The sequence below is a fragment of the Ahaetulla prasina genome, chromosome 14 (genome assembly GCF_028640845.1).
Source record: "Ahaetulla prasina isolate Xishuangbanna chromosome 14, ASM2864084v1, whole genome shotgun sequence".
NCBI classification, from domain to species: Eukaryota; Metazoa; Chordata; class Lepidosauria; order Squamata; family Colubridae; genus Ahaetulla; species Ahaetulla prasina.
The window spans coordinates 14,082,337-14,097,174 of NC_080552.1; the positions used below are offsets into that span (position 1 = coordinate 14,082,337).

Here is a 14,838-nt window from a genome sequence, read left to right on the forward strand (position 1 = left end):
CAATCAATAGCTTGGATCAACCTATTCTCCAAAGCACATAAGGCCAAGACAAAAAGCAATGGGCGGAAACTAATCAAGGAGAGAAGCGACTTAGAACTAAGGAGAACTGTTAATCAGTGGAACAACTTGCCTCCAGAAGTTTTGAACGCTCCAACTCTGGACGTTTTTAAGAAGATGTTGGATAACCATTTGTCTGAAGTGGTGAAAGGTTTCCTGCTTGAGCAGAGGGTTGGACTAGAAGACCTCCAAGGTCCCTTCCAACTCTGTTATTCTGTCCCAGCTTGTAATTTTAAAAATTCTGATACTGTGTTTCCCCGAAAATAAGCCTAGTTCTTATATTAATTTTTGCTCCAAAAGATGCATTAGGGCTTATTTTCTGGTTAGGTTTTATTTTGGGGAAAATACGGTACTAAATGCACCCATTTGGCTGACAATCTTAACTGGGGCTTATTTTGGGGGTAGGGCTTACATTACAAGCGTCCTGAAAAATCATGCTAGGACTTATTTTCCGGTTGGGTCTTATTTTCGGGGAAACAGGGCATCTTTGGCCGAATATTATTGAACAACCTCGCTGTTCATATAACAAATATCCCAACAATTAGCTTTCATTAGTCAAATCTCCTGCATCAGGTCTATTTGCAATTCTTGGATAATTTTGCTACGGGTGGCGAATAAAAAGAAATGTACTAGTCCCGTTATCTAGGCAAAGAGGACCAAAACAGTCTTTAAGATCTGCAAAACGTATTCCGAAGCAGCTCAGACAAATATCTCCTTGACTTACTATATAGAAAAGAAGAGACAGAAAACCCAAATGGACTTGCCAAATTCTATTATTATATCATCTCTCAGTATAGATAGATTTCCTGTGGAATAAAGATTGCCTCGTCTAGTTTACCTAATTCAGTGCTTCTCAATTATTTTCTGTCATGCCCCCCTAGGAAGAAGAAAACATTTTTCGCGCCCCCCGCGCGACTGTAAATAGTATCATTATTAAAAAAAACTTTAACCTGCAAAAAAAGTCACACGGGCGGGTTTGGCCAATCAGGATAGAGCATCATATCTATCCAATCGGGTCTGTTCTCCTTGAAAGGGAGGAGCATGCACAGTCACATGTACTGGCTTAATGCTCACTATCGATGCAAATGTCAGCAGCGGTAGCCCGATTTCTTTAGCAAGTTTGATTAATTGGGGCAGCGTTATGTTTCACAGGAGAAGGTCATTGTCAGTCATTTGAACATCAATTGGGCGCACATCCGTCGGGCAACAAAGTAAGTGTGGACGGACGTCCCACACTAAAGATGGCTCCGACAGGCTCGTGTCACAAGGGTTTTGGACAGCCAATCAGATGCTCCCGTTGTTCTCTGATTGGATACAGAGACATAAACACGGGGCTTAGCTTGTTATGACAGTGTTTGCCGAGGTCAAACGCGCCCCCCTTTACGGAGCCTCGCGCCCCACTATTTGAGAAGCACTGACCTAATGGAACCAAAACTATGGGATAAAATTAGGGTTTCAGAATAAGCAAAGCTCAAAAAGGCACAGAAACGAGGACATAAAAGGCAAAATAAATGCAGCTTTTATAGTAATTCCAGTGACACCACCATTCGAAGATCAAGGAACACCATCAATCTGAGATCAACTGATCTCTTCTCTCCAGTACTCAAGGGATCATCACACCAGAGGAAAAGAGAAATAAGGGAAAACCCAAAACCATCCTACCTTTTGATGAGTTTGATAGACTTGAAGGCCTCATCCATGTCTCCAATGGTCAGGTAGAAGCTGAAGTTAAGCATCGCTTCGCAGGTCATCTTGTCACATTCTTCCAGCCCAATGAAATCTCTCATTGGTCTTCTAGCCACCATCTGATGCAGCGGGACCCCGCCAGGTTCTACCTCATCCTTTTTCTCAGCTTCCGGCTGAAAAGAAAGTACTAATTACACATGGCAAACAAAATATTTGTGGCGTATGTGTGTGTTTGTGTGTGTGTGTGTGAGAGAGAGAGAGAGAGACAGAAAGAGAGAGGGAGAGAGAGACAGAGAAAGAGGAAGAGGGAGGGAGAGAAAGGGAGGGAGAGACAGAGACAGAAAGAGGGCGGGAGAGAGAAATAGACAGAGAGAGGGACACAGAGAGAGAGAGACAGAGAGAGGCAGAGTCAAAGAGATGGAGGGAGGGAGAGACAGAGGGAGAGGGGGGGAGAGAGAGAGAATGTTGTAAGGAAGGATCTGAGATGTTCACGTGGAAGTATCACAGCCAGTATCAGCAAGAGCCAGTTTGGTTCTTAGTAAAGGCACCTGGCTACAAACTGGGAGATTTTGAGTTCTAGTCCTGCCTTAGGCACAAAGCCAGCTAGGTGATCTTGAGCCAGTCCTTCCCTCTCAGCCCTAGGAAGCAGGCAAATGACAAACCACTTCTGAAATCTTTCCAAGAAAACTGCAGGGATATGTCTAGGTCAGGGGTCTCCAACCTTGGCAACTTTAAGCCTGACGGACTTCAACTCCCAGAACCAGCTATGCTGGCTGGGGAATTCTGGGAGTTGAAGTCCACCAGGCTTAAAGTTGCCAAGGTTGGAGACCCCTGGTCTAGGTAACCACCAGGAGTCCACACGGGTGCTAAGAATCACTCACTCTCTCTCTCTCTCACACACACACACAAACACACACACCAGCATTATGTCACGAGAATGCAATGATGCTGTTGATACCTAATTTGCTTCCTTTAGTCTTAATGATGATTATAAATTGTTTAAGCCATAGCCCCACATGTTATCTTACTGCATTTCTGAGTACCATTAGCTCATCCTTATCACATAATAAAATAACATTGTGGATGACTTAATAGCTTATTCAATTCACTGGAGCCTGCTCTTTCTTCCAAGTATCATGCTGTCTGGGGCATTATTCTAAGCAAGGCCCACCCAATCCCCACCCTTCTGTTTAAGTACTTAGAACAGTGCGATGTGTCTTCATAAAGCATTTCCCTAAAACCCTGCACTGTCACTACACTTTCACTATAAATGAAATGATGATTTGAGGAAACATTTTTCCCAGACGACGACACCAATTTTATTTTTTTAGAAAATAGCAAAGGATAAACATGGACAACGAAGTGGAAAAACCTGGCGCAACAAAACTAATGAATAAAGAGAAAAATAGCGTTACAAATGACTTACATAAGGTTTATAGACAGAGTCTCTCCAAAATAACAACTATTGGTTAGCAGAAATAAAAAAAGAAGAAGAAAGAAACAGAATGAGAGGAACAGCAAAAAATATATGTTAAAAATGTATGTTGAAAAAAAACAAAGAAACAGCAACAGAATACAAGAGTAAAATTCACAAACCAAACTCTGTTTTTACAACAGGTTAAACCAGAATTACACTGATCATTTTGTTGTTGTTGTTGTTGTTGTTGTTGTTGTTGTTGTTTAAAGCAGGGGTCTCCAACCTTGGCACTTTAAGCCTGGTGGACTTCAACTCCCATAATTCCCCCTCCAGCAAACCAAAGCTGGCGGGGGAAATTCTGGGAGTTTTATTTATTTATTTATTTATTTATTTATTTATTTACATTTATATCCCGCCCTTCTCCAAAGACTCAGGGCGGCTTACAGTGTGTAAGGCAATAGTCTCATTCTATTTGTATATTTACAAAGTCAACTTATTGCCCCCCCCCAACAATCTGGGTCCTCATTTTACCTACCTTATAAAGGATGGAAGGCTGAGTCAACCTTGGGCCTGGTGGGACTAGAACCTGCAGTAATTGCAGGCAGTTGTGTTTTAATAACAGGCTATCTTACAGCCTGAGCCACCACGGCCCTACGGTTGAAGTCCTCCAGGCTTAAAGTTGCCAAAGTTGGAGACCCCGGGTTTAAAGGACCTCACATATCATAGCAAGCCCACTCCTGCTTGCTTTAGCTCACAGGGTACCTTATAAATTACCCCGAAAGAATGCAACCCCAGCCGAAGAAAGGACTACTCATCCTTAAATTATGGCTTAGGAAGTGATTTTTTTTTTTACACTATTGTCCTTTTAGAAAATGTGTCACGAGCCTCAAGAAACAGGACCGTATGTTAAGTTCCAGTTAAGCTCAAGTCTATACGTAAGAATCTAGTCAACTAACAGGCAGCCCTAAACCAGCGTTAGTTAAGAGTCAATGGAATTCAAGACGGGCTGGCCTTGGAACATTTGTGGAAACGTAAAGATTCTAGGCTGAGTCCTCTCTTGACTCTGCCCCCAATCTCTACCTCTTCTTCTCCTAACACCTCTATCTTTAAATGGTGCACCTTGATAATACAACTTATGAAGCGTTCGTGCCTGAATTGGTGTGTTGCCTTCCCATCCCGCTCATGTGGCTTTTTAGTATTACTGGTACTATGTCTGAAAACAGTCATCATGGCTACTTTTTCTCTCGGTGTTTCCAACCATCAAAACATCCCCTAGGGATTTCTCCTAGGGGGAATCTTTCTCCTTTAGGAAGAGGAAAACTCTGGCAACTCACTTTTTTGGCGAAGTAATAATGTGGCACCTCCATGCCTAGAAGAGACTGGTAAGTTGATGGCAGTTGAAAACTGTCTTGGAGCAGAAGGCCATGCTCTTCGGTGCTGAAGAAAGAGACTACCAGCACATCCACCTGGAAGGGGAAATAGAGCATGATTTGGGCTTCATGGTGCAATATCCTTCGGTAGGTTTGTTTTTATTTTTTTCCCTTTTCAGTTGGCACTTAAGAAACTGAAGGCACCCCTGCTGCAGATGGCTGAGCTAAGAGGCTTCCTCTCCTTTGGTAGACCATAACGTGCAATGTTCTACAATGCAAAACTGGGCAGCTTTTGTTCTGTCTCCTTCCCCACTTTGGAGCAACGAGCTGGCCTTCAGCCAGTAGATTCACGGCTCTTATCAGTCCTGGCAGAGAAATCGCAGCTGCCTGCCAAAGTTCAAACAAATGACTCTCAGAGTAAGACTTTCAGCTCTCTTTGAAACGGTTCAGCTAATTTTTGCTTCCCGTGAAATGAGAGCAGTCCCAAAGCTCCTTATATATCCTGTGAGGTGGGGCTCCTGCCCCACCCTTCCCTTTGATGACGCCGCCTCTCTAACCTTCTGAAGTCAAGCTTGATTGGTATGGTTATCAGCTGCGTCTGTAGGCGTAGCCTGAGGAAGGGAGGAATCAGGGGATGTTGGCCTCATTACGTCCTCCGACTGGCCTGGTTCTGGCTCCTGGAGCTGGGCCAAAGGAATCAATGCTCCTGAGGTAAGCCTTACCGGCCCTTTCCCCTCACTCTCAGAGTCACTTTCGGGCATGGGGCCAGGTTCGGAGGCTGGAGCCACAACAGCTTTGCCATTTAGGAATCGCATGCTTTGTAATTCAACGGAGAAACTCTTGGAAAAATTAAATCTGAATTCCATCCACAGATAGTCCTCGACTTACAACCATTCGTTTAGTGACTGTTCAAAGTTACAACGGAAGCATTATTCACAGGCAGATGCTGTCACCTAAAGATGAGGGAATGGCATTCCATTCCAGCACAGAGGAATTATTCCTTTGGCAGAGCCTGGAAATGCATTCAAGAATAAAAGGAGGAATTCAGGCCAATGTATAATATGTGACATATCAAAAGGTCCTATGTCATATTATCAGGGGTGAAACGCTACCAGTTCACTGCGATTCGGGAGAACCGGTAGTGATAAAAACTACCGTTCGAGTGAACCGGTAGTAAAAAAAAATGCTTTAAAAAGTAAAAAAAAAAGTTTCTGACAATCGTGCCGCACAGCTGTCAAAGAAAAAAAAAGAAAAGAATTTGGCCACGCCCACCCAGTCAAGATCCCCAGCAAGCCACGCCCACAGAACCGGTAGCAAAAAAAAATTGCATTTCACCACTGCATATTATACTCCCCGCAATCTAATTTTAAATGATTGCTGCTAACAGGATTTTGTGGACATTAGCTTTCTTTTTTTTCCAATGAAGAATGACCTGAACGATCTTGAATAGCGTTCCTTCTACAATAACGGATTGAAGACTTTCAACGAAGAACAGCCGAGTACAATGTTCAAATACCAGCTCAACACTCAAAATCTCAAAGGAAGATAAAAGTCGAACGTACCAAATTTTCTGATGCTTCTTGCTTCTTATCCAATGTCTGTTGATTAGGATCCAGAACTGCTTCACATACGAACAGCCTTGGCTCGTTCTGATCCCAGAAGTGACTTGTAGGGATTCGGTTACGCAGTCCTGGATATTCAGAGGTGATTTTCCTAGGCAGACAACACAATTGGGACGGGTAAATCTAACTAGTAACCTTCAGCAAAACATATGTCAATATATCTAAGCCTACAAATGCAGGTGGACAATAATAACAGAACTCGAAGGGGCCTTGGAGGTCTTCTAGTCCAACCCCCTGCCCAGGCAGCAAACCCTACACCATTTCAGACAAATGGTTGTCCAACATCTTCTTAAAAACTTCCAGTGTTGGGGCATATACGACTTCTGTAGGCAAGTTGTTCCACTGATTAATTGTTCTAACTGTCAGGAAATTTCTCCTTAGTTCTAAGTTGCTTCTCTCCTTAATTAGTTTCCACCCATTGTTTCTTGTCCTGCTTTCAGGTGCTTTGGAGAATCGCTTGACTCCCTCTTCTATGTGGGAGCCCCTGAGATATTGGAAGACTGCTATCCTGTCTCCCCTAGTCCTTCTCTTCATGAAACTAGACATACCCAGTTCCTGCAACCGTTCTTCTTATGTTTTAGCCTCCAGTCCCCTAATCCTCTTGGTTGCTGTTCTCTGCACTCTTTCTAGAATCTCAACATCTTTTTTACATCGTGGCGACCAAAACTGGATGCAGGATTCCAAGTGTGGCCTTACCAAGGCATTATAAAGGGGTTTTAACACTTCACCTGATCTTGATTCTATCCCTCTGTTTAATGTAACCTAGAACTGTGTTGGCTTTTTTGGCAGCTGTTTTCCCAGATGTGCCAGTTCACCTGTCCTAGTAAATAGAACTTTGAAAGATGTTTCCTTGCAGATGTTTCATTACCCAAAGTAGGCAACATCGTCAGTTACCTAGTTTGGGTGATGAAACATCTGCAGGAAAACAATCAAACTCAAGAGAGCACCAAAGAGCCCTCATTTCAACTCTGAGCTACAAACATTCTCTCCTTTGTTGGCAGGAGAAGCATTGGCTATGTTAGCTGCCTTGGGTAGTTTATTAGAATAATAATGCAGGGAAATCTATCTATCTATCTATAAAAGCCAAATGCCACTCATTCATCACAAAATCTCCAGAACTGTAAAAGCCTACAAACTTGAAACTTGGCACGTATGTTCCTCTTGGCTTCTAGGTGCTCGCTAAGACAGGATTTTTCGAAATGACCATCAGATCATTAGTATTTTTTACCCAGTATATTAACATGCTCTAATGCTAAGGACTTAGACATTCTACTCCCCCTCCCCACCTGAAAAGAACTCTGTTCCAACTGCCAGTTGCCTTATATTAACACACTCCGATGCTAAGGAGTTACACATCCTACATAAATTTTCAAGCTTTAAGTGTCAATGTATCAAGCTCGATCAGTGAAGCACGGGTATCCAGCTACTACTAGTAAATAAATAAATATAACCAATCAACATGCCTCGGGCTAGGCTTCAAAAAGAGTCTGGGAGAAGACATTTGGCCCTGGAGGCATACAAGGACCAGAAAGGTGGAGCTTTCCATGGTCCTGCAACGACCAGCTGGCCTCCTGCTGCCTTGTCCCATTGTGTGCACTCTAAGGGTGGCTTGCAAAGATCAGAACAATGGTGCAAATGTTTCAAAGCCAATGACGTTGAAGTAAACAAGAGAACCATTCTCAAAAATTCATCTTCCACTAGAAGAGGGAAAAAAAGAGAGACTCGCCTCCCCCCACCAAAGAACAGGCCTATAAAAAGAGACCCCTTCTGAGATCGCAAAGGAATAATAACAAAACAACCCACATGACATAAAGGTTCCTGTGGATTTGCGTCTGGCACGCACCCACAACACAGCAGGAAAGTATTCTACTAAACCAGATACATATTCCATAAAAAATGATTGCAAGATGTTCATGCTTTCTTTGAGGGTGAAGATAAACCTTTTAATTTCACAGTGACCCCTGCTGGATCTTTCATGTTCCATTAAGAAATTACATACCGTATTTTTCAGACTGTAGGATGCACTTCTCCCCCCCCCTAAAAAAAAGTGGGTTGAAACGTCTGTGCATCTTATAGACCAAATACGTCCCTGTTTTTGGCCTCCTGAACACCCCCCTGCGTGTCCCATTTTTGCCAAAAATTGTCCTGTTTTTGGCAAAAATGAGATGCGCAGAGGGTTTGGGAGGCCTGCAGAGTGCTTCTGGGGGCCAGGGAGGACAAAAACTGGACGCGCGGAGGCCAAAACTTTTTTTTTCCTGGTTTAGCTTTTTGAAATCTACGTGAGTCTTATACTCCGAAAATTGCGGGTATTTTTTTTTTTTTTAAATGGGTGCTCAGGAACAGTTTGCAAAGCCATTTTAGGGATGCACTCATTCCAGAGGTGGTATTCAGCCAGTTCACCCCGGTTTGCGGGACCGTTGGCGGAAATTTGGCCAAGGTCGCTGAACTGGCAGCGATGGCTGGCTGGCCACGCCCCTGAACCGGTCCTCCGGTTGCCACTTGCTCGCCTCGCTCCCCATGTTCGCCGCGCATCCCATTGCCTTGCAAGTCAAATGGGATGCACATGCGCGAAGAACATGGCGGTGACGGCAGCAACTTTTTCTGCAACCTAAGGCACTTTTCGGTGGCCTGCAGCCAGCCGGCGGCTTCTTTGCCAGCCGCTTTCCAGCATACTATTCCCGAATACTTTCGACAATGTTATTAACTCATCTATATTCCACAATACCTAAGTCAAAAAGATAAAACCTCACCCTTCAGTCTCCTGGCCCAAGGAGAGCATTTCCTTAGCATCTCTTTGTCGTCCTGACTCAAAATCAAACAGGGTGACCGTGTCCATTTCAATGTCGTAGAAACAAATCCTAGGGTCGAAACTGCCATCAGCCTATAACAATTAAAAAAAAGGAGAGGTGATTGACTCGCGATAGGAATGATAGCCAAGAAAACCAGAAAGTACTAAATAGAGAAAAGCGATAATATTCCCAAATACTTTCCACAATATTATTAATGTGGAGCCAGTCATTTCTTGAATTCCAGCAATTCACAAATGTCTTAAAAGAAGAGCCTCCCCTTCAAAAGTCTCCAATTAGGTTCCCCCAAATCTTTAAAAATCTGTCCAGATTTTTTTTTTTAAATGGGAAAAGTCAAACCTGCTTGAACTATACACTGGGGTGTATCTGGCGTGCTAGTTCCTCGAATGCAGATAAAGGGGTGGGGGGGAAATGAGAGCACAGGACTTGGCTACATAATACCAGTGTTTTGCAACCTTGGCTGCTTCAAGATGAGTGGACTTGAATTCCCAGAATTCCCTGGCCGGCTGGGGAATTCTGATAATTCAAGTCTCTCCATCTTCAAATGGCTGAGATTGGGAAAGGCTGACTTACACCTAACTTGGCCTAGTGGTTTGATGTTTCAGAATAACAGAATATCAGCATCGGAAGGGACCTTGGAGGTCTTCTAGTTCAACCCTTTGCTCAGGCAGGAAACTCTGTACCATTTCAGACAAATGGTTGTCCAATCTCTTCTTAAAAACTTCCAGTGTTGGAGCATTCGCATCTTCTGGAGGCAAGTTGTTCCACTGGTTAATTGTTCTCATCCTCAGAAAATTTCTCCTTAGTTCTACTGTAGGTTGCTTCTCTCCTTGATTAATTTCTATCCATTGCTTCTTGTCCTGCCTTCAGGTGCTTTGGAGAATAGCTTGACTCCCTCTTCTTTGGGGCAACCCCTGAGATATTGGAAGACTGCTATCATGTCACCCCTGGTCCTTGTTTTCAATAAACTAGACATACCCAATTCCAGCAACTGTACTTGATATGTTTCAACCTCCAGTCCCCTAATCATCTTTGTTGCTCTTCTCTGCACTCTTTCTATAATCTCAATGTCTTTTTTATAGGTAGTCCTCCAGTTACGAACACAATGGAGTCTAAAATTAATATTGTGAAGTGAAACATTTGTTAAGGGAGTTTGCCACATTCTACAACTTTTCTTGCCACAGTTGTTGTGTTTGTTAAGTGAGTACCATGGTTGCTAAGTGAATCTGCCTATATATCGTGGCGACCAAAAATGGATGCACTATGCCAAGTGCGGTCTTACCAAGGCATTATTGAGTGATATTAACCAAGTTCCCTTTGGGTCTTTAGGTGAAAGGAGGGTGTCCCAGTTCCAAGCAACACCGCTAACGAAAGAAAACTCTGAGGCATGAGTTTCCTCAAAGTACCATTTTATTAGAGATGTCGTATTGGCACATCTGGGAAAACCCGAATATGCAAGCTTCCGGGTTTTCCCCACCCAAAAGAAAGTCCAAGCCCCTGCCCCAGCACCCACACGTCCATCACGTTGTCCAATCAACGCATCATCCCAACTGGAGATGCCTCCCAGTCACACCTCTCCAGGTGCAGGGTAGGGTGGCCTTGACTCTCAAAGAAAGGAATGTTATTTTGACTACATATTTCCTAGCTCCCTAAAATTCCCCCTCCCAATTTCCCACAGTAGTAAATGTGGCAGGCTTGAATCTCCAAGGCCCAAGATGGATTCCAGGCCTGACAGTGGGGTTGTTCCGACTCACCTTGCTCAGGAGAATGCTGACTCTGTTGCCGCTTGTGTTGCACTTCACGGACGCAATCCCGAGAGTGCCGGGCATGAGATCTGCCAAGGCCTTGCTATTGCAATGTACCTTCGCCTCTCTGTGGGAAGACGAGAGACTGAACAGGTCACATGAACTGTCTTGGGTTTTCTTTTCCCTGTGAAACTGATCATCCGTTCTGACCTAGGCTTCCTTAGAAAGTATACAGCACAAACTTAGTCCTGGCAGACCTCTTTAATTCAAAGGGCTGTGAATTATTTTCATTCCCAATCTGAAAGGCTTATCAAACAGTCTTTCATGGGAGTGTTTACAAACACCCACCTTATCTCCCTTGGAATGCTGCCAGAGAACTAATTGCCACATGCAGGGCAAGGCCAAACTTAGCACAGAGTCAAACAGAGCTTTTACCGACCAGATGAACTAATTGCTTCCTGCAAAAGCTCATGTCCTGTTCACTTCTCTTTTGTTTCTTATGGGAGGAGCCAATCATCTTCAAGCCTTACTCCCAAGTCGACCCTGTTTTCTTAATTGTTCCTGTCTTCTGGCAGCTCTGGGCATGCGCATACTAGGAACAGGCTCACGCTGTTCTTCTGCCTTGCTGATGTCAGACTCCGGAGGCTCCGGAGGCAGCAAAGAACTACCAGATGGCCTTGGTCCCCTCTCTGCCTCCAACTCAGAGCTCTCGTCCGAGCCTTCCCCAGACTCCAGGACTGGCCCAGGTTCCTCCCCAACCTCCTCACTGTCCGAATCTGTTGCCAGCTCTGCTGGCCACTGGTGGGCCACAACATCATCAAAGATGGCATTCCAATTGTAAAAAAAATAAATAAAAATGAACAAATGGAAAAGTTCATAACAAAAGTCCGTACCTGCGAGAAAGATCAAAGATCTTAAAGTGAGACAAGTCGGTCCCAACCGTCAGGTAATTCCCGCAGACGTCCAGAAAGCAGGGATTGCCTTCCGATTCAGAGAAGGAGAGCAGCTGCTTCACGGTGCCCTGGGAGAGAAGAAACGTAGCGGTGTTCAAACTAGGCCTGGGTGGGTCGTCCTCTTCCAAGGAAAAACCAGAAAGTCTAGTTGCCTCCTGAAAAAGCACCTTTGGGACAACCATGACCTGGATGACTGAGAATCTCTACAGACTTTGAGCTATACAATTTGGGATGAACACTCTTGGAATAGTGTGGGAGTAGGAATGGATTTCCAGAGGAAAAAAAATGGCAGACTACAGGAACCAGGAGCACTAACTCAGGTGACCCTGAGGACACAGATAAACCTCCAAGTGTTTCAACGACCCTCTGAAAGGATGCAAATGACTAGCTGCCTGCAAGGAGTATAAATCCTTCCATTCCCCAGTATCCTGTCAGAGCTGAAGAAGCTTCTCGGACAGGAAGCCAATCGTCTTCCAAGAAAAAACGAGAAAGTCCAGTTGCCTCCTGAAAAAGCACCTTTGGGACTGCTGCATAAATAGTCCTCAAACATTTAACCATTCATTGAGCACAACGACCCCCAAACCTTTTGGGTTCTGTGGAGAAAGGTTTTTTTCCATGGACCGGAGGGGGCGTGGTTTTGTGTGCTGCTTGCATCCCATGGAGGGGACTTCTCTTGTTTGCATGACTGTTTCTGGCATGCCGCAGCCCAGTTCTGGTCCATGGACAGGGGTTGAGGACCCCTGATTTAGCACCAGGGATGGGATTGAAAAATTTCAGCAACCGGTTCATTGCCTGGTTGCTAGGTAGGCGTGGCCATGTGGGCGTGGCCTACTTGGCCTCCTGCACCATGGCGGGGTGGCATTTTCGCCCTCCCCGGGCTCTGGACGCTTTCCTGGAGCCTCCAGGAGGGCGAAAACGGCCTCGCCCGGGCAACAGAGGCCCTCCGGAGGCTGGAAACTGGCCCATTTCTGGACTTCCAGTAGGCCTGTTTTCACCCTCCGAGCCTCCGCACATGCCCTGCACTTATCTGGCATCCAAAATGGGCCGTGTGGAGACCCCCAGGAGGGGAGGGGAAGGGTGACCAGGGTCAGCCAGTCCTTGGAAAAACCGGTTTGGCGAACCAGATTAAAATTAACATCTGGTTCGCTCGAACCAGTTTGAACCGGCTGAATCCCACCCGTTTAGCACCTATTTAAGGCTACAATGGAATTGAAGAAAAAAAAATGACTCATGGCAATCCTCCCACACTTATCTCCATTGCAATATTCCCCTTGGTCATGTGATCAAAATTTGGATGCTTGGCAACCCCTGTATTTGTGACGGTTGCAGCCTCCAAGGGTCATCCGACTGCCATCTGCAACTTTCCCAGCTGTCTTCTGACAAGCAAAATCAATGGGGAGGCTAGATTCACTTAACAACCATGTTAGTTACAGCGAACAGTAACAGAATCACAGCGAGCAGGTGATTCGCTGAACAACAACTGTGGCAAGGAAGGTCGTAAGATGGGGCAAACTCACTTAACAGCTGCTTGCTTAGCAACGGAAATCTTGAGCTCAGCAATGGTCATAACTCAAGAACTACCTGCATATGGTACCAGATTCTACACCCGCACGTTCTTGGTTATTATAATTGGTTGTGTGGATTTACTTTCATGGGTTACCTGTACATTAGTGGCCACAATTGTGGAAACCTTTTGGGAAAAGTGTATTTTCGAGGTTTGATGGCTAATAACACCACTTTTTCTTTCTGGTGTTTCAAGTTAATCCTATTCCACTGCTGGAATGGCCTGGGAATAGCCCAGACCTTCACCCAATTGAAAATCTATGGAGCCGACTAAAGAAACTTGTTAGTCAGAAGCGACCCAGCAATAAAACCCAATTAACAGAAGCCATCATTCAATCTTGGTTTCACATGATAACAGCTGCAGAACTCAAAGACTTGGTTCACTCCATGGAAAGACCTTGTAAGGCCGTCATTCATGCTAAAGGTTACCCAACTGTATTAACTGACATGGTGATAGTTTTCGTATATCTCATTTTTTCTACGTGTTTCACGTTTCTTTTTTATACTGCAACTGCTATTCTAATAGCAAATCCTTCATCAAAGTTATTGCATTACATTCTTGATTAAATTATCTTTCCATTGATATATAATTTTATGGCACTACTCCAAAAAAAAAAAAGTGGTGTTATTAATTAGTTTTAGAAAATACACTTTTCCCAAAAGGTTTCCACAATTTTGGCCACTCCTGTATACTGCTAATGGTCAGACTGTATGGGCAGAAGAGTCTTACTCAAACCACAAATACAGAGCCATAAATCCCAAACTATTGCCTCAAGCAGAGGGCTGTAATCCGCCACCCTGTAATGCCAACTCACTTACTTGCCAGGTGCGAACCTGAACCCGATTTGGTTCGACAGTATAAAGGTTCTCTTCGTGCATAGCCAGCACAGGGGAATCACAGAGGAAAGAACCTGGAACCATTCAAAGGAATTGTCAGTTTTGGAAAGACAGTTTTCTTTTTGCTTCTTAACTGCCACATATTTTAGCTGGGGAAGTTGGGAGGGGGTTGTTGTTGGAGCGATAGAAAGTTAGTCATAACAACATTCCATACTCAAGGACTTTTGCCTGCGTCTGATGTAGACTGCCTGAAGACTGTATCCAATTGAATGTGAAGAGTTGATTGGACAATGTGATGAACTTGTGGGTGGGGGGCAGGGCTGTGAACTGTCAACTGGGTGTGGAAAACCTGGAAGCTTTCAGTCTCGGGTTTTCCCAGCTGTGCCAACATGACATCTCTAATAAATTGGAACTTTGAGGAACCTCAAGCCTCAGAGCTTTATTTCATTGGGAGTGTTCCTTGGAACCCTGGCAGGAACATTCTTACAACAGCCTTAATCTCTCTTTTTATTTGTACGGCTAAGAGCTTCATGCAATAGGCTGTAAGTTATAGCAGAATGCTGGTATAACTTACAGTTATACAGGTAAAAGACACTAAAATATTAGCAATATTTTCTTTAAGATAGGAGCACCTTCATTATCATTTTTTTTCAGTGAACACACTGGCACACATTAAATGATGAAATTCTGATGCCCATTCTCAAAAGAAAATAAATATATAACTGTACACATACAGTACATGAACGCACAAATATATGCTATATATATATATACCAGGGGT

At 44.2% G+C, this 14,838-nt stretch overlaps 1 protein-coding gene across 2 annotated transcripts in view; it reads right to left on the reverse strand.

The window, feature by feature from the left end:
• IFT140 (intraflagellar transport 140) overlaps positions 1-14,838 on the reverse strand; it is a 108,284-nt gene that overhangs the window by 65,020 nt on the left and 28,426 nt on the right. For both annotated transcript variants that reach the window (XM_058157922.1, XM_058157921.1), the window contains 7 exons: positions 14,040-14,131; positions 11,598-11,725; positions 10,714-10,831; positions 8,903-9,033; positions 6,093-6,243; positions 4,495-4,626; positions 1,720-1,916 (listed from right to left, as the gene is read on the reverse strand). In XM_058157922.1, coding sequence (XP_058013905.1) covers positions 1,720-1,916; positions 4,495-4,626; positions 6,093-6,243; positions 8,903-9,033; positions 10,714-10,831; positions 11,598-11,725; positions 14,040-14,131 — 949 coding nt within the window. The remainder of the gene's footprint in view (positions 1-1,719; positions 1,917-4,494; positions 4,627-6,092; positions 6,244-8,902; positions 9,034-10,713; positions 10,832-11,597; positions 11,726-14,039; positions 14,132-14,838) is intronic.